The sequence below is a fragment of the Henckelia pumila genome, chromosome 3 (assembly GCF_033568475.1).
Source record: "Henckelia pumila isolate YLH828 chromosome 3, ASM3356847v2, whole genome shotgun sequence".
NCBI classification, from domain to species: domain Eukaryota; kingdom Viridiplantae; phylum Streptophyta; class Magnoliopsida; order Lamiales; family Gesneriaceae; genus Henckelia; species Henckelia pumila.
In genome coordinates this window covers 16,759,498-16,779,752 of record NC_133122.1, presented here as the reverse complement: position 1 = coordinate 16,779,752, position 20,255 = coordinate 16,759,498, and the positions used below count along the sequence as shown (strand labels likewise).

General features: G+C 37.2%; 1 protein-coding gene across 8 annotated transcripts; it reads right to left on the bottom strand.

The window, feature by feature from the left end:
* Positions 1-13,940: 13,940 nt before the first annotated feature.
* LOC140891548 (ABC transporter G family member 34-like) lies at positions 13,941-20,155 on the bottom strand. 8 transcript variants are annotated; one of them, XM_073300092.1, is made up of 20 exons: positions 19,791-20,155; positions 19,582-19,702; positions 19,311-19,399; positions 19,141-19,225; positions 18,756-19,046; positions 18,569-18,659; positions 17,588-18,488; positions 17,346-17,506; positions 17,156-17,263; positions 16,920-17,075; positions 16,763-16,846; positions 16,525-16,631; positions 16,106-16,438; positions 15,735-16,025; positions 15,551-15,634; positions 15,330-15,463; positions 15,013-15,240; positions 14,759-14,930; positions 14,296-14,550; positions 13,941-14,210 (listed from the first exon to the last, which is right to left on the bottom strand). In XM_073300092.1, the coding sequence occupies exons 1-20, from the start codon at positions 20,153-20,155 to the stop codon at positions 13,941-13,943; spliced, it is 4,326 nt and encodes a 1,441-aa protein (XP_073156193.1). The 8 variants fall into 8 exon arrangements, with proteins under 8 accessions (XP_073156193.1, XP_073156190.1, XP_073156189.1 ...); XM_073300089.1 differs by having other exon boundaries at positions 16,748-16,846; positions 16,920-17,085; positions 17,160-17,263; XM_073300088.1 differs by having other exon boundaries at positions 16,525-16,665; positions 16,767-16,846; positions 16,920-17,085; positions 17,160-17,263.
* Positions 20,156-20,255: the final 100 nt, after the last annotated feature.

Sequence of the window (20,255 nt, the reverse complement as noted above, 5' to 3'; positions counted from 1 at the left end):
ATATCCAGGAGATTGTGCGATTACATGGGATTCCAGTGAGTATTGTCAGTGATAGAGATCCGCGATTTACTTCACGTTTTTGGGGTAGTTTTCAGCAAGCGTTGGGTACCACTCTGAGTTTGAGCACTGCGTATCATCCGGAGACTGACGGGCACTCAGAGCGCACTATTCGTACGCTGGAGGATACGCTACGTTCTTCTGTCATGGCTTTTGGCTTATCTTGGCAGGATCAGTTACCTTTGATTGAATTTTCCTACAATAACAGTTATCATCGTAGTATTGATATGGCACCTTTCGAGGCATTGTATGGTCGACGGTGTCGTACTCCGTTATTCTGGGATGAAGTCGGGGAACGGCAAGTCGAGGATCCTGAATTGGTGCAGCAGATTGTAGACAAGGTAGATTTGATCAAGCATAGGATCAAAGTTGCTCAAGATAGACAAGCCAGTTATGCGAATATTCGCCGCAGGCCACTTCAGTTTGAACATGGTGAATATGTTTTTCTGCGAGTATCACCTTTCAGGAAGGTGATGAGATTCGGTGTGAAAGGCAAGTTGTCTCCTCGTTACATTGGGCCTTTCCAGATAATGGAGAAGATCGGAGATGTTGCTTATCGTTTGGCTTTACCGCCATCGCTTTCCAGTATACACAATGTTTTTCATGTGTCGTTGCTTCGACAGTACATAGCTGATGAATCTCATGTGATTCAGTCTACTGATATTCAGCTAGAACCAGATCTGTCTTTTGTTGAACGACCAATCTGTATCCTAGACAGGAAGGAGAAAGTTCTTCGGAATAAGACTATACCACTTGTGATGGTACAGTGGCAGCGCCGAGGCGTTGAAGAAGCAACTTGGGAAACTGAGAGTCGTATGCGAGCAGAATATCCTGAGTTGTTTGCTTTGTATTTTTTATTACCATGTAAGATGTACTTATAGTTGTTGTAATAAGCCATGGTTTAATGTTTCATATTGTTATCTTTATTGTCTTTAGATGTTATTTCGCGGACGAAATATGTAAAGGTGGGGAGAATGTAGTAAACCAGATACCATTTTAAGATAATAATATGTTAAACATGATTAAGGGTTGGTATTTAACCAATTTCGGAGTGTTATTGGACTTCAGAAGTAAAATTTGGGCTTTTTAATTTTGGGCCGGATAGTAAGCTCCGATCCTGGATAGTAAGCTCCGATCGGAACGGAAGCTCCGATCCTGGATCGGAAGTTCCGATCCCCAGCTGCCAGAAATGATCGATGACTCAGTCGCGAGTTTTGACAAGTATCGAACATAGAACAGATCGGAAGCTCCGATCGTAGATCGGAAGTTCCGATCCTGGCGTGGCAGACATGCATGCAATGAGCTGGATCGGAAGCTCCGATTCCGAAATCGGAAGTTCCGATCCTGGCCGAGAAATTTGGCTATAAATAGGGCCGTTCAGAGTTCATTTTCAATTACGAATTCTCGAGTTTCCTTCTTCAGTTTTATAGTGTGAGATATACACTTGAGGGCCCTATCGGTTATAATCGAAGTTCTGGAATAACCAAGTTGTGGTTATAGTCATCCGGGCTAGCGTCTTCAAAGGGCTTACTTCGGACGAAGGTATGGTCCGGGAATCGATTTAAGTTTTGGGAGTACTTATTAGCTTAGTTAAGGCTTATAGAACTTGTGTAGTGATACGGTGAACTTTTGAATATAGGCTTGGTACCTAGGATCTACTTTACTTGAACTAGCCTAGAGGTACGTACACATTGACTGAGATTGCCAGCGAGTATACATGTTTATATGTTGCATTTATTTGACATTATTATATGGCATGATGTATGATTTACCGTTTTCTATACTCATATGTCATGAGCATATACACGTTGAGCCTATTCCTTGTTATACCTGATTATAGAGCCGCTCAGCTCTATACTCGATAGTCTGTCACTGAGAGTACCGCGACGGCGGGGGCATTTATGTCTGTCTACTCTGGTGTACTAGACGAGTGTGGTTGCACCCAGAGGTTGATCCGTGCGGTGGCATCACTCATATGGCACCGGTTCTGAGCATGATTTTTCAGATGACCCTGTACCAGTCATCATGTTGCATGCATTATATACATATGTTTACTCATGTCTATGTACTGGGCGTTAGCGCTCACGTCCTAGTTGTTATCTTGGACACCCTATTCCATGGGGCAGGTCGCAGGATGGACGGAGCTGGTAGTTCAAGGCAGGACTAGGGAGCAGGAGCCTTGAGGAGTTTATTATACCACATGATTTGTTAGCTGTATAATGTTTACTGTTTAAGATTTCGATTTGGTTGTATCACTACAGATTTAAGTCTGGATTATGTTACTAAGCTGATATGTAAATTATGGTTTTGTTTCCGCGTGTCTTACTCTGTTAAGTTATTTTGCTGTATTAAGTTTAATGCATGCTATTAGTTGCCAGTTAGTAGGTAATACCATGCAGGGTCACTACACTTTCAATCTCCCACTTGCCCTAAATCCAACTAGTCATACTACGTAATCTCATTGCTTCGCGATGTTTGTCAAACAATGGTCCTGGCAAGGGCTTAGTAAGTGGATCAGCGATATTGTCTGTAGAGGCCACTCTCTCGACAGTGATGTCTCCTATTTCCACAATCTCCCGGATGATGTGGTATTTCCTCAGTACATGTTTGGATCTTTGATGAGACCTTGGTTCCTTTGCCTGAGCAATGGCACCAGTGTTGTCGCAGTATACCGAAATTGGACCAATAGCTTCAGGAATTACGCCCAACTCTTGGACGAAATTCCTCATCCAAACGGCCTCTTTAGCAGCAGCTGATGCTGCAATGTATTCTGCCTCAGTGGTGGAATCCGCTGTGGTGTCTTGCTTGGAACTCTTTCAAGAGACAGCACCGCCATTGAGCATGAATACAAATCTAGAGGTTGACTTCGAGTCATCCACGTCGCTTTGGAAGCTAGAGTCGGTATAGCCTTCCAATTTCAATTCTCTTCCTCCATAAACCATGAATATATTCTTAGTCCTTCTCAAGTACTTAAGAATATCCTTCACGGCTTTCCAATTCATTTGACCGGGGTTGGCCTGATATCTGCTCGTGACACTCAGAGCAAAGGCTACATCCGGTCTGGTAGATATCATCCCATACATAATACTACCTATGGCTGACGCATATGGTATGTGTGTCATTTTCTCTATCTCTTCGTCAGTCTTGGGACACATAGACTTGGATAGAGAAACTCCATGACACATAGGTAGATGTCCTCTCTTGGACTCATCCATAGAAAACCTTTTCAATATGGTGTCGATGTAGGTTGCTTGAGTGAGTCCTATCATTCTCTTAGATCTATCTCTATAGATCTGTATCCCTAGAATATAGGATGCCTCACCCAAATCCTTCATCGAGAATCTACCTGATAACCATATCTTTGTTGATTGCAACATCCCTACATCATTCCCAATGAGTAGGATGTCATCAACATAAAGTACTAAGAACGTCACCGCATCCTTAACTACTTTCTTGTACACGCACGGTTCCTCCGGGTTTTTTTTTATGAAACCAAAGTCCTTTATTGTTTCATCAAATTTCTGGTTCCAACTTCTTGATGCTTGTTTTGAGACCATAAATTGATCTCTGAAGCTTGCATACCTTATGCTCGCTTCCCATGGATGTGAATCCCTCGGGCTGCATCATATAGATTTCTTTCTTAATGTTTCCATTAAGAAATGCAGTCTTCACATCCATTTGTCATATCTCATAGTCATACCATGCTGCTATGGCAATAAGGATTCTTATGGACTTGAACATTGCGACTGGTGAAAAGGTTTCATCATAGTCAACTCCTTGTCTTTGAGTATAACCTTTTGCTACCAATCGTGCCTTGTAGGTAAGTACCTTACCATCAGGCCCAAGTTTTCTCTTGTAGATCCATTTACACCCTATTGGAACAATTCCATCGGGAGTATCTACTAAAGACCAAACTTGGTTTGTATGCATCGAGTCTATTTCCGACTGCATAGCTTCAAGCCATAAATTAGAATCCGCATCAGAAATTGCTTCCTTGAAGTTTCTTGGATCACATCCAATGTCGGGTTCACTTTGATCCCCTTCAAGAAGAAGACCATATCGAATAGGAGGTCTAGAAGTCCTCTCGGATCTCCTAGATATAGGCGTGTCCGTTGAAGGTTCTTGAGGTGTGTGGTCGTTATTTTGTATCTCGGGTTCTTCTCGAATTTCTTCGAGTTCCATCATCTTGCCTTTCTTATCTAATAAGAACTCCTTCTCCATGAAGGTGGCATTCCTCGAAACAAACACTTTTGTCTCATAAGGATGATAGAAATAATATCCGATTGAATTCTTCGGATATCCTACAAAATAACATAAGGTGGATCGACTATCCAACTTATCTCCCACTGTCTGCTTCACATAAGGAGGACATCCCCAAATCCTTAAGTACAAATACTTAGGAGCTTTGCCATTCCATAACTCGTATGGAGTTTTATCTACTGCTTTAGTGTGGACATTGTTCAACAACAATACCGCCGTTTCAAGCGCATAGCCCCAAAACGAAGGTGGGAGCTCAGTGAAGCTCATCATAGATCGAACCATGTCCAACAAAGTTCGATTGCGACGCTCCGAGACACCATTCAGCTGAGGTGTCATAGGAGGAGTCCACTGAGAGAGAATCTCATTCTCTTTTAGATAGTTCAAAAACTCGGTACTTAAGTATTCTCCACCTCGATCCGATCGAAGTGCTTTAATACTTCTACCTTGTTTGTTTTCTACTTCAGCCTTGAATTCTTTGAACTTTTCAAATGATTCAGACTTATATTTCATTAAATATAAATACCCATACCTCGAATAATCATCAGTAAAGGTAATGAAGTAGGTGTGGCCATATTGAGTACCAACTCTAAATGGACCACAAACATCTGTATGGATCAAATCCAACAGATTTTGACTACGCTCAGGTTTCCCCTTAAAAGGAAATTTAGTCATTTTTCCTTTTAGGCAGGATTCACAAGTAGGTAGAGAGTTAATATCAGACATATCAAACATGCCCTCTCCCACTAGCTTGTTCATCCTCCTTGAGAAAATATGACCTAGCCTAGCATGCCAAAGGTTTGCCGGGTTTTGACTATCGTTTTTCCTTTTATTTGTTGTTACCGGTTTATCAACATAATTAATTGAAACGTCTTTTAATTTTAAGTTATATAGATCGTTTTCAAGTTGTTCATTTCCAATCAAACATTCATTCTTGTAAATATTGCAAATCCCATTCACAAAATTACAAGAAAAACCATCTCTATCAAGCATAGAAACAGAAATAATGTTTTTAACTAAATCTGGCACAAATAAAACATCTCTAAAAAATAACTTAAAATTTTTCTGCAAAACTAAATAAACGTCTCCCACTGCTTTGGCTTCAACTCTGGAACCATTTCCGAGCCTCAGCTGGGCTCACCCATCCTAAGCTTACGACTTCTTGTCATCACCTGCAAATCATTGCAAATGTGAGATCCACATCCGGTATCCAATACCCAAGAAGTAGTATTAAGTGAAACATTTATTTCAATGTAAAACATACCCTTTGCAGTTCGCAACTGCTCGAGGTATTCCTTGCAGTTACGTTTCCAATGACCGGGTTTCTTGCAGTGATGGCAAACATCTCCGGATATGTTCACGTTTGAAGCTTTTGTCTTGGCCTTCTTTTGTTGTACAATTTTCTTGGGTGGGGCAGAACGTTTCTTACCCTTTCCACTTGGCCCTTTCTTGGAGTAAGAAGAGAAGTCAACCAAGAGTACCGGTTTATCCTTCTTTAATGTGGCCTCATAAGACACAAGCATATTGACCATCTCTTCAAGGGTGACCTCTATCTTGTTCATATTGAAGTTCACCACAAATCCGTCAAACGACGAAGGAAGTGAAAGAAGTAACAAGTTCGCGTTTAGTTCATGCTCCAATGTCAAATCGAGTGTTACCAACTTTTCAATGAGCCCAATCATGTGTACCCCATGCTCACGGACCGAAGTCCCATCTCGTATGCGGCATGTCATGAGCTCTTTGACGGTGGCATACCTCTCCGACCTTGACTGAGCTCCAAAAAGTTCCTTGAGGTGCATGTGTATGTCAGCAGCATTCACGACATCCTCAAATCGCCTCTGGAGTTCATCAGACATTGAAGCTTGCATATAGCATTTAGCCTTGACATCATGGTCCCACCATTGATCAAGTTTTGCCAATTCTTCCGGACTTATATTAGCCGGTGCTTCCTTTGGAGGATTCTTTTCTAATACGTAGAAAATTTTCTCCGAGTTTAGAACAATCTTTAATTTACGGAACCATTCCGTATAGTTTGCGCCAGTCAATTTGTTTTGTTCGAGAATTGAGTATAGTGGATTGCGCGAATTCATTGTAAAGAAATACTGAAAAGAAACAGACAATAATCAGTGATTGTTTAATTAATTTACTAAGACATAAAATATGGCAAAATTTAATTTTATGAATTTCACTCCCACTATTTTAACGATTTCACTACCCTCTAGTGAAAACGGAAAACTCCTTTCCTTAGTGGGAACATGGAGTCCATTTGACAAATCATAGTCCCGAATAATATCAGCCAACCATAATTTTCAAAAGGTAGAGCCCAATTACTTCCAAAGTAACCCCCATGTTTTTACCTCATGTCCAATAAGGGCCCAATAATATGACGCCGTTTATTGTGACATGTCAAGATAACCCATCAATATTAAGTTGTGATGGACGGTCGCCATGTGGATCCCCCAATAATATGAGCCAATCCCATGGGAGTTCCACCCAACTTACAACATGTGTCGATCCAATGTACAGCTTTCCGACGAACGGGCCCCCCCAATAATATGAGCCAGACCGTATCCGCGGGTAGCATCTCATACATTGATCGTTGATAGAAGGTAGGAACATTTAAACAATATTTAAATTCCCTTTTATAAATCTTGATATCAATTTTAAATCATATTTAAAATGAGGGATTTTAATTTTTGAAAATTTGTCTCATCATGCAATTTACGTATGCTTGCGGGATTCATACAATTTAGTCTAAACATGCATACATCAATAATATCATATATTATTTAAGGATGATCGATCTCATTATCTATTCGACCCGTGGTTGCCAATCACGATTCTAAGTCCAATCCTAAGTGATATGCAAGTATGCAATGCAATCCTATTACATTGAGCTTCCATTTACATTTCTTCGGTCTTTATCGTCTGCTGGGCCCACCATTGTCTTCAAATCTTTATCTCCCACTAAGTCTAACAAATTTACAATAAATTTCGATGACAAGTAGGGGATACATATTTAAGGGGTGGGAACGGGTCATAAACCAAGCCCACTTTTTATTACAAATGACAATTCAAATTGGGCCATAAACCAAGCCCATTAATAAAATCCAACAACAATAAAACCAAATGTAAATAACCTAACATACACCTACAAACTTGGTCATGGCAATCGACCATCCTTTTATCCAATAATTAATTCAATAATTAAATATTTGGATAACATGCAATGACATCATATTTAAAAAGATAAAATCAAATTTTATCTTATCCTTTCATAAGATCATATCTTATCATCAATTGTACCAAAATAATTGATTTTATAAAATCTAATTTAACGGATAAAATTTATAAATTTTCCAAAAATTCAAATTTATCCAAAAATCAATTTTAAAAATTTCGAACTTGAACAATTCGATCCGATGTCTCGTGAACCAATCAAAAATAATTTTCGATCGGACCAAAAACTAAAATTTAAAAATATTAAAATTTTAATTAAAAATCAATTTTAATTTTTCCCGGGCTACCCGGGACAATCCCGGGCAGCCCGCGCCCCAAAAAGGGGCCCGGGCAGGGCAGCGATGGGCTAGGCAGCGATCCAATCGCTGCCCCGGGCAGCGACGATCGCTGCCCGATGTGCCCATTAAATTTTAATTTAAAATTTTTGTTTTTGTTTCAAAAAACCCGAGGCCAAAAATTTTGTACAATCGATTAATTTAATCGTTTGATCTGAGCAACCTGTCTCTGACGCTACTGTTGGAAAACGTGTTCAGATCAATTAAGAATTGATACCCGGTGCAGCGGAAGTTTAAATTTTTTTTTTATTTTTCTATATGGAACGATTTCATATTATGGGTATCAAAATTTTACGATTAAATTATGCAAGTAAAATAATAATAATCACAATTAATAATATTTTACCTCTTCAAGCAACGGCTTGATTATGGACACCAACAGAATTTAATCTGCTCTTCTTGTATATCCCGGGAACCGATGGCTTCACGATCAATCTCCGGAATAAGGTCCACGAACAGAAAACAGAAACCCTCTGATTGATTGTACTAGAAATCAATCAGAAGTTTATCGTAGAGAATAAACAGATTTGATCTGTTAATTCGGAATGTAATTTTTCACAAAAATCACAGACCGAATTTTCTCAAAAGGGACAGAGGATTTTCTAAAATCCCCTTGAATTATTTTATGTCAATTTCGAAAATTACTAGAATTAATTGTGTCAATTTTCGAACACTACAAATGTATTTATAGATAATTTCTAGACTAGATTAAGTTATAATTGTATTAGGACTCTAACTCCTTAGGGCCCACAATCCATAACTTAAGCCCAACAAGCCAAGCCCGTTGTTATAGAAATTAATATAAAATTCATCATGACTCCGATTGATAAACCGATTTCACCAATGTGCACAAAAACCATTTCTGCACCTTTTAAAGTCAAGATAATTTTTCTGAATCCGAATTCAGTTATTTCCAAAAATGCCCATCCCTATGTCATTTTAGGAAATTCCACTCCCTTTTAGTTAAGAAGTCCAACTTCTCTTTCATTAAATTTAACTCTTTAAATTTAAATATCTCAACGGGGTTTAGTAATCCATTACTTGTGTGACCCTCAATGGTTCAGGGATACAGCTAGCCGTGGGCTCACAACTCCTTGTGACTCGGAACAACAATTTCCGACTTGCCCAACGAATCATGGTAAGAGCGTCTAGCAACATCGCCCTATGATTCCCTAGGTATCACTGATAGTGCCTGCAAGAACCAGTAGATTTTGGTTACCGTACAGTACGGTCCCTTCATCCAAATATCCCGATCGAATCAACAACCATTGGTGCACAAGAGTTGTTCGAGATTCGATAACTATGCATTACATCTTGGAGATCAAATAGTGACATCGCATGTGTTACTAGGAAAACCGAGTAACCTAAAACACATCATGTACTTTGGCCAGATATTCGTCACACTAATATCTTCTCAGATCGCATAGGATATCCACACTCGCAAGTATGTGGTGAATCCTTGACAACAAAGCATCGACTCCTATATGTGTCGTAACTGTACCCAATCCCGACACCTGATGACCCCAATAGAGTCGGTAAACGAGTCAAAGTACAGTACTAGCATATAGAGTCTCAATGATGTTTCAAGTAGTAAGGACTAATGGTGTACAACCAAAACCGCGGACTTTATCCACTCAATAAGTGATAACCACTTGGAAAGTCCGAATAGGGTAGTTCGATCATTCATCATATGAATATCCATTTGCATGCTTTGAACATCTCCATGTCCATTACCAATGAAACATGGTACTTGGCATCACAAATGCTAGTCTCAATCTCGAGCGATCCTTATTCTTATTAGCGGACGGCTCAATTGACTAGAAACTGTTTAGAATATACAGTGACTATAAGATGTGTTTCATAATAGTGATCTCTCTTTATTCACTATCTCATCTTACTTACACTATAGTATATTCAAGTTCTTTATCAAAACAACAATAGTATATCACAATATAACAATATGAAGAAAGACAAAGAAAATGCCATTAATGAACGTAAATTATATTAAACAAAGATTGTTTATACATAGAGTCATAAAAGCCCTTAGTCATAAGTTGGCTAACCGGGCACCCACTCTTTCACAAAACTCAACTAATCAACAAAATACGAGTTCAACATGCTAGAACAAGTAATGATGCAATATGTGATTTGAAAGGGAAACTCGAGAACCAACTGTCCCGAGTATGCTATCCCGCTAACGATGACTGCTTTTACCTTTCAATGTCGTAGCTCCAACTCTCGAAACGCTACAACAAAAGTCTTAAATCAAAAACTAAACAATCCTAACAACAACAACAACGGTACAAGGTAGTCTCTTTACCGATCTTCGTCCAACTCTTGACGCTCAATAGCTGTTAACTCCGGGCTTGACAACTCCAACAAAACTGTACGGAGACAAAAGATGATCAACATCATCGAACAAACTCAAAGCCCAAAGTACAATAACTCAAATGGTTCGAAATCTCAAAACTCAAACCGACGGCATAACAGCTATAAACTGAACAAATCGGAAATGCAGGCAGCAGTTCAATACCGATATCAATACGAATCAATGCTAAAACAACAATATCAAGGCAATTCCAACAAATCTCAAAACCCAATTTTCGAACAAGGCTTCCGAAAATCAAAACAATTCCGAACGACGCTCAAATTCAAAACCGACAGATAATAAACGATCAGAACTCCGCCAAGAACAACATACTCGAATCTCAAACGATTCTAACAACATACAAAAACTAGAATGCATCTGATCGTATAAAAACTTACGATATAACGGAGCTCTCGCTGCAGTGAACGCTAAACTGCCTTTAGAAATAATTTCTAACGGCCGGATCGAGCTTGGACTGAAATCAGAAAGCTTGAAAGCTCAAAGGGGCGTCTTCAATGGTGGAGGCGTGCAAGGGGAAGGAGAGGGAAGAATGAGAGGTCAAAGCAAAGTGTAGATAATATATAAAATTCACTTTTTACGTTTTAGTCCCTGAAAAATCCAAATTTTGCAAAAAGGACCCTGATCAAAATCAAGTCGGCTATTGAACTCTGTAATCTCCGATTAACTCAAATAAACTCATTTAAGATAAAAACGGGTCATTACAAATCTTCAGTCAATTACCATGAACTAAGCGTATAGGGCACCACTGGTTTTAGTTTCAGGATATTTCTATTCTTTTATTGTAATTTGATTGTATTATATGATTAATTCTCAAGTTTTTTGTTATGTTCAATTATTTATATATTAATAATTTAATTAAATTAATTACATGTTTATCAAATTCTAGTAGTGGATTTCAGACATGAAGTACATACGTTAGAGTAATTAGATTTGAAAGAAAAATAAGAGAACAACTCGGGCAAAACAAGCTCATAAGTGTTTTATGAGATATATTTCTTATTTAGGTCAAATATAAAAATTATTGACTTAACGAAAGATAAAGATCTGTGGAACCATTTCACAAAATACCTACTCAAAAATTAATTAATTTAACAGAAGATAATGAAAATATATAGCATTAAATTTCAAAATTCATGTTAATTACTCATATGTGAATAATTTGAAAAAATATATTTTTTAAAAAATTAAAACATTGGAATACACAATTTTTTTCTCATATTTGATTTTATCGTATCATTTTCTTTTGTCATATTCTTATCGCAATGATTTATCATCATGTTTTATTAAAATAATTTATAAATATAATCTACAAGAAAACGTTGGTCGAAAAAAAATATTACAAATTATAAAATTAAAAACTCTAAAAAATATATCAAAATTATCTTTTATTTTGTTTTATTTAATTAATTTATAAGTAAAATCATAAAAATATTATTTTCAAAAAACTTTGATTTAAACACATAAGTTTAAATAGACACGAGATTCTTTCTAAGTATAGCAGAGTTTCCTAAGTCACTCAATTTATATTTAAGTGTTTATAACCATATTATCGAGGTCTAGCAAAGAGCAGTGTGCTACCGAGTTTGTATCGAAATTGTGATTTACACGATTAAATTAATTTGTAAAATTAAACTAAAAAATTATGGGTGCAAATAAAATTTATTTGAAACTTAAATTTTAGTTAACAACCACAACTATAGAGATAAAAAAAGAATACAAATGCATGAAAAAAAAAACAAATAGTTCACAATAATTTTTCACCATGTTTTATAAGAGTATTGTATAAACATAAACCATATAAATTAAATTAATTAGAAAAAACAAAAAAAAATCTCATTAATTAAAGTCATTAAACAAACAAGAGTATATTTATAAATTCACAATAGAATTTACATATTTATATATAAAAATAAAAAATTTATTTTAAAAAATAAGTTTTAGCAAACAACCACTACTAAAGATATAAGAAATAATAATTCAAATGGAAAAATAAATAGCTTACAACAATTTTTTAAATTAACATGTTTTATGCAAGTAATGTTTGATCATAAACTATAGAAAAAATTGCTTTTTTGGTCTTGTATGTTTGTCACTTTGCGATTTCAGTTCTTTATATTTTCAAATTTCAGTTTTAGTTCGCTATCTTTATTTTTTGGCAATTTTAGTCCTTTTTCGACGTGGCGCTGACGTGGCACCAATTCAGTGCTGACGTGGAGCTTACGTGTACAATGTCACGTAAGAATTTTCGAATAAAAAGGATCAAAATTTCCAAAATTCGAATCATGCAGGACTAAAACTGAAATATGAAAACATAGAGGACCAAAATCGCAAAGTGACAAACATACATGACCAAATTTGCAGTTTCCCTAAACTATATAACTTAAATTCATTATAAAGTAATAAAGAAAGCTCATTAATTAAATTTATTAAACACACAAGAGCAACCATGTAATATTTATAAATTCACAATAGAACTTACATATAGAACTTACATATTTATTATATATAATATAATAATAATTAATATTTGAAAACATACGTTTTAGCAAACAACCACTACTAAAGAGGTAAGAAATAATGATTTAAATCGGAAAATAAATAGCTTACAATTTTTTTCATCATATTTTATGCAAGTAATTTTTAAACATAAACTATATAACTTAAATTGATTAGAAATCAATAAAGAAAAAAAATAACTAACAATAATTTTTTCACCATTTTTATACAAGTAATGTATAAAAATAAACCATATAAATTAAATTAATTATAAAGCAAAAAAAAAACACATTAATTAAAGTCATTAAACAAACAAGAGGATGTTTGTAAATTCATAATAGAACTTGCATAATTATGTATATAAATAAAAATTAATATTTGAAATCATAAATTTTAGCTAACAATCACAACTAAAGAGATAATATAAGAAATATGAAATGAAATGAGAAAAAAAAATAGCTCAATAATTCTTTCATCATGTTTTATGTAAGTAATGTTTAAATATAAACTATATAATTAAATTCATTAGAAATTAATAAAGAAAACTCATTAATTAATGTTTTATGTAAGTAATGTTTAAATATAAACTATATAATTAAATTCATTAGAAATTAATAAAGAAAACTCATTAATTAGTGTCATTAAACACACAAGGACAACAATGTAAATTCACAATGAAACCTACATATTTATAATAGAATAGATATATATACTAAAAAAGTGCACATGCATTGCACGTGTATAATTAACCATTGAAAACATGAGTAAGAGATTTAGATCATAATATTTAAATTAATGATGGATTATTAACAAAGAAGAAGATCATGAGGGAGTTTCATTAATACATAATAAAGGGTACAAGAGAAAATTCACAATTAAAGTAGTATATTGATATGATATGATATGATATGATATGATATAATATAATATATAATAAATATAATAATATGATAGATATGTCGAGTAAAAAATATATATTTTAGTTGCAAAAAATCATGTATTCTAGTAAGAAAACATATTTTTATGGATCTTTGTTTTTATATATGTGAGTAGAAAATATTACAATTTCGATGCCTTGTTAGCACATAGCTAAAAAATTTATAGCATAGAAAGTAAAATCAATTTTGAATAAATTGGTCAGGGATGAATATTTAACACAATATTCTTCATCTCCTTTGGAAGTTTAGGCACTTGATACCCAAAGCGAAAATCGAAACAAAAATCATCACAAATACCAAATGCATCACACCAACAACTGGTAGAAAATCATGATCATAGCCTAAGCTTTGTTTAAGGTAAGCTTTAACTGTCACAACTCCAGCTCCAGGCACTTTTATTTTAGATGTTAGATCCCCGACTTGCGATGTAACGACCCCGTTGATCGTCCAGGCCACCGGAGAACACCAGTAATACCATCTCCACCATATGGGAATTTGCTGCAATGACACATGCACATTCTTTTCATTGATGAAAAATAGGGACTCAAACTTATCATGATAAGATGGCGGTTTAATTACTAACCGGTCGGGGAACGAGGAAACCAGAGAACAAGTTCCAGAAGCTGACGAAGAATGATGCCACGATGGAAGCAATCTGGAGACCTGGGGTCAAGGCGATGAGCATCATCCCGTATAGGGTGAAGTAGACTAGGCACATGAATATGAAGTAGTAGAACCAGAAGAATTTTGCGACGGTCCATTCGAATCCGATCATCGAGTAGAGTAGGAGAACATATATTATAGTTTGAACTGCTACATATATCATCTCTATGGCCACCTGCAAGATAAATGAATTCAAAACGCAGTCTTTTAGATGAAAGAACTGAGCTTTGCTATTGTTCTTGCCTCTTGGTATGAGTGTAAAATATTGCTATTTTTTTTTATAAGTAAAATGCTACACAAGACAATTCAATCCGTTATCTATGCTTCCAATTTGGTACATTGCCTCTAACTTGAATTCATGGTTTTGAAGTGATTCTTGATACCTGTGAGAATGCATAAGGAAATGCAGAATACATTCCAGCAGCACGTTCTCGATAAAAAACCGTTCGCTCGACAGAAACAACGCTTTGCACGGAGTTGCTGTTGGTGGCCGCCAGGAATAGAATAGCTGAATAGAAAGCTCCCAAAAGATTTTGAAGATCTTGTTGTTTTCCTCTGTCCCAAAAAAAAGAACATGCTTGAGACTTTTAGATCAGATTTTGGCGAAAATATTGAAAAATGGAATGACAAAACATACATCTTCTGTCCCTTTTTCCAGAAGATGACACCGAATATAATACCGATCATGGTGGTCATGAAAAATCGAACCGCGTTATATCTAGGATTCCTCCAATAAGACCAGAACTGCTTCCAGAAACAAGCTTTGCACTGATTGAAAAATGGTTGTGAGTACTTTGTAGGGTAAAAAAGATCCTTGGATCCTGCAGGAGGTTTACTTAGTTCTTCTATGAGTTCTTGATTACTCCTGAAAATTAGAAATGCAATGGGAAATGACATACAGATTAGCTTACAACATTAAAAATCAAGAAATAAGATTTTTCCCATTCGACTTACTGATAAAGGGATGACTTTGCATAAATTTCTGCAAAATCCACTCCAAGTTGAGTTTCTACTGCTGGAGTGCTGATATCCAACATCCAGGTAGCTGGATTATACCCGTTTTTGATCTTAGGAACCCCGGGGACAGCCTATCGCGTAAGATGAAAATGATGGTGACAAATTACAAGCATACATGGATGGTTAATAGCTTTCTTGATTTCTGAGAAAACACTCACTTCAAAATATTGTATCAGCTTATGGGATTGGTGACCGAGTGATCCGGCGTAAATGACTCGTCCTCCTCTCTTCATCAACAGTAGCTGTACCAAATGCAAGGTTTATTAATGCTTAGATGATCGATGGATAAGTAGAATGATACCAAAAAAAAAAGTTATGAATATTTGATGATTTGTACTCTACATCATCGAAAGCTTCGAATATATCTATACTCGGCTGATGAATCGTGCAGACCACGGTTCTGCCAGTGTCGACCGTGTTTCTCACAGCACGCATGACAATTGCGGCAGCTCTAGCATCCAGACCTGATGTTGGCTCGTCCATGAAGATGATGGAGGGGTTTGCAACCAACTCTACCGCGATCGTTAGCCTCTTTCTTTGTTCGGTCGAAAGGCCATGAATCCCAGGTAGCCCCACTAGCGAGTTTCTTATGGGATTAAGTTCCACTAGTTCCACTACTTCCTCCACAAACATCTTTAATCAACATGGTTAAAAAAATCACACTTCATTCCGTTGTAGTATAAAGAAAACACATCAATTTAGTAATAAGGTACCTTTCGTTTGCGATTCTTTATTTCTACTGGAAGGCGTAACCAAGCAGAGTATAGGACAGATTCATAGACTGTAACATGGGGTGAATGAATATCATTCTGTTCACAATACCCACTGACCCGGGCAAACGTCTCCTGGTTCTTCGGGTACCCTGCGACGCTAATACTTCCTTCTATGTATCCACCAGTCTTTCTTCCGGCTAAAACATCCATTAAGGTTGTCTTTCCAGCTCCACTAACACCAACTAGTGCTGTTAATATTCCAGGTCGAAAAGCACCGCTCACGTTTCGTAGTAGTTGGAGACGATCTTCTCCCAAGCCTTGAGCTTTCATTTCCTGGCCAAAAACCAACACCTCAATACGGTATTGGAATACAACAAGTTTAGAATGAAATAAAAACAAGCAAGAAAGAATGTACATACAGCAGGCATATCCACATAGTAGTTCATATGGTTGAACACAAGCGACAGAGGCTGGAAAGGCAAAACCATTCCTTTTTTCGATCGATGGTCCTCTGTGCTGGTTGACGCTTGTTTCAGTTCAATTTCATCACCTGTTGATAAGTATATAAATCAACAAAGTACTCGTAAATCGTATGCAAATGGTTATAACACAGATTTTTGTCTAATGAAGGCCACAAAGTGCTGTTAAATTGTATGCAAATGGTATCACCTTTAGATGCATAAGATTTCTTATTTTTGCTGTCATTTTCATCAATGGTTACAGTCTTCGAATCTCCCAAAGCTGAAATGACACGAGCCATGTCAACTAAGGCTTCATTATAAAACAAGAAAATCGCAATCCAATATAGACTTACGATTCAAGAAACTCAGTGCTGCAATGAAAAGAATGTTGAAAACAATCGAAAATACTATCAATGCAATAACACAAATCCAAAACATATAGTCTTCAGTATAGAAGCCCCTCGACTTAAGTAGGACTTTCCCAACAGTTGGTTCATGGAATCTGGGATCTGTATTAGGCTGCATTAAGAAGCATAGCGCGATCAAAACACGAATATGTGCCAAGATTACGAGGAAATGTACTAGAAACTCACGGCGCTCCATCTTTTGTCCAAAAATTCGTTCATGACAATGGCGTTTTGCCCGTAATTCATAGGAGAGACGTAAGGAGCCCATTTCATCCATGGCTGCAAATCATCTAACAACAAAATTAAGTTGTTTGTGAAGTTGTGGTGTAGTAAAAAGATTCGAAGTTAAAAAAAATGGATAAAAAATAGTACCTTTCGAAATTATAAAACCTCCAAGAACGAAGACCACAAGCAAAGTGAAGGTCCCAAATGTCAACGCAACAACCTGAGTTCTTCCAACAGCAGCAATGAATCGGAATAGACCAAGAGACATCTGATGTATGCTGAAGAATGTTAAGTACTGCCGGAAGAATCTGAGACATTATTTCAAAATTCGTCAAGAGAAATTGAATATATGTGATGTACAAAGAATCGAAACCATGAGATTGTCTTACCTTTCTGCTGAAGGGGCGAATCCGATTGTGTAGTACGTTAAAATAATCCATATAGCAGACTCCATAAAAGATACAGGAATTCTTAGTATCCAAATAGGCAAACCTAAAGCCCATGCCGGATAGAACAAGTAATCTCTTTGTTTATAGAACACTGGAAGCCTAAAAACGGTCATTGCAAGCTCGGCCATCCCATTAAACATCATATTCATTAGGCTGAAGACAAGTGCTCCATAAAATTTACCCCCGTCTATTATTCTACCGTGCGGCATCTCTGTTCTAAAGAACAGAGTAAACGCTATGATCGACATGATCGTTATTTGGGTGGTCTTGAAAATGTATAAGAACGAGTTACGTTTCATGAGCAACCATTCTCTCGAAAAGCAGGCACGAAACAGCTCCCAGTTGGAGATACCGTATTTTTCTTTCACCAAAGCAGCAGGGTGGACTTTAGTTCTATCGTATGGAGTGCTTAAATCTTGGGAAAGCTTCTGCCAAACGTGAAAGGAGTTGAAGGCCTTAGCGAACTCTGCAACTGAGACGAATTTGTATGACTGTTCTTTCTTGAACCAATATTGTGCCTGGTCTTTCTTGGATGTCACTTCTTGAAGAAAATCGGCAACTCCTTTCCGTTCAGGGCATTTGAATCCCATGTGCTCGAAGAATTCAAGCACGTTTTCTCGGGGACCTTGATAGATGATTTGACCTTCGGACAATAGGATAATGTCATCGAAAAGGTCATACGTCTCAGGGGCTGGTTGTAGTAGAGCGATGATCATTGTCGCGTCCAGGATGTGCACCATTTGCCTCATGTACTTGACAATCTGAAAGGTGGTGGAGCTGTCCAAACCAGTTGATATTTCATCCATGAAAAGTACTTTTTTCGCCCCAACCAGCATTTCTCCTGTGGAATGACGAACAAAAACACAGATCACTTACATGTGAAGTCAACCATTTTACGCGGGATATTTGGAAACATCATACCGGTTGTCACTCGTTTCATTTGCCCTCCTGAAATGCCCCTTCTCATTTCGTTACCTACCATAGTATCCGAGCATACGTCTAATCCAAGTAGCTGTTATTCGAGCAACAAAAGTTAGCTTTTTTACCTCACGACTGGCATATATACTTTAGGAGAATGTATAGAGGAGGAGAGTCACAAAAGCAAAACCTTTAGTACATAATCCGTGACCAAACTACTTCTTTGGCCCGAAACCGACGTAGCCTTCATGAATGCATCAATTTCAGGATCAGGCTTGATCCCAGCTTCTTTCTCCCGCCTAGATAGTTCTGCGAGCATTTCATATCTTGTGCCAATGCCCATACAACGACCAGAGAAATCTAAAGTCTCCCTCACTGTCAGCTCCCCGTGATGAAGGTCGTGTTGGCTGATATAAGCACATGTCCTTTGAGGAACGAATTCTCTGAATTCATGCCCACAATAAGTGATCTTCCCAGATTGCTGAACAAAAGACATCTTGTTAAATACTTGTGACAAAGAACGTAGACGGCCAAAAAACGAATCTTGAAATAGATACTCTTTAAAAGAAAGATACCCTTAAACTATCCTCAAGCTTCCCAGCGAGTGAGAGCAAGAATGATGTCTTTCCGGAGCCCGGAGGACCCAATAGCAAGGCTATTCTGATAAGTAAAACTCGATTTTAACATGAACTGAGAAAGTGAAACTATAATATTAAAGAGAATCAACACAAATTTCAAAAATTACCTTGATGGTTTGATAATCCCATTGACATCTTTAAGTATTCGTATGGTTTTTTTATTCGAAGGGGCTAGCCGTAATAGTCCCAAGACACTCTGTTATCCCATTACCACCAAGTACACATAAATTGAAACAGAAACAGAACGCTATTGTCACTTTCTTGAATGTTTAATAAGTTTGATCAAAGAAGAAAACATCCATAGCAAAATTGTTAATATGAAGAAGAATCGAATAGTGAATGGTTTCAATTTCCACCTAAATGATTCTTTGAGTATACCTCAATAGAATTCAGTACTGCATTAATCAAAGTGGGGAGTGCTCTTTTTCCGACATAAACATCTCCATCGACCGACAAATGCTCGTACCTTATCTCGATTTTTGGTGTATCAATCCCCACCCTACATGGCCATCATCAGAACATTTTACATCAAGAATCCATGGGAGGCACACGAAGATTAAACCGTCATCAACGTACAAACAGATCACCTATCGATGCGGCTCCTCAGCCTTTGTAGAAACCTCTCGTAGTCATCCTCTACAGCTTTGAGAATTCGATCCATCAAACGTTTCTTCTCATCATGCCCGAGCTTCCGTACGTCGATCTCACTAGCTTTCACCTCCCCATTTTCGAATAGCTCCATCAGCACGCCTTTTCGCAGCCGATCATACGTGGGCAGACGTTCTATGGCGGCCCACCGCAGCTCTTCCTCGTCGTCCTCTCTGAAGCTGTGGCTGAATGCGTCTGGCGGCGGCTGCCACATGTCTTGGAAGCTCAGCCGCCCAGAAGAGGTCATGCTCTGCCGACTACTGACTGTTCTAGCAAGATCGTCGCCAGCCAAAATCGCCGCCATGTTGCCGTTGCAACAATGTTTGATTTCGTGAGCAGATCGATGTTGGATTTCGCAGAAGCTGTATGTAGATAATAATATTAGTTCATCGCCGAGTTAATTT

Coding starts and splice junctions, on each gene's coding strand:
- LOC140891548 (XM_073300088.1), bottom strand. CDS start 20,155: ATGGCGGCGATTTTGGCTGGCGACGATCTTGCTAGAACAGTCAGTAGT. Junction 18,660..18,755: donor TCACGGATTATGTACTAAAG/GTTTTGCTTTTG, acceptor CTCGAATAACAG/CTACTTGGATTAGACGTATG. Junction 16,439..16,524: donor ACTATGTGGATATGCCTGCT/GTATGTACATTC, acceptor GTTTTTGGCCAG/GAAATGAAAGCTCAAGGCTT.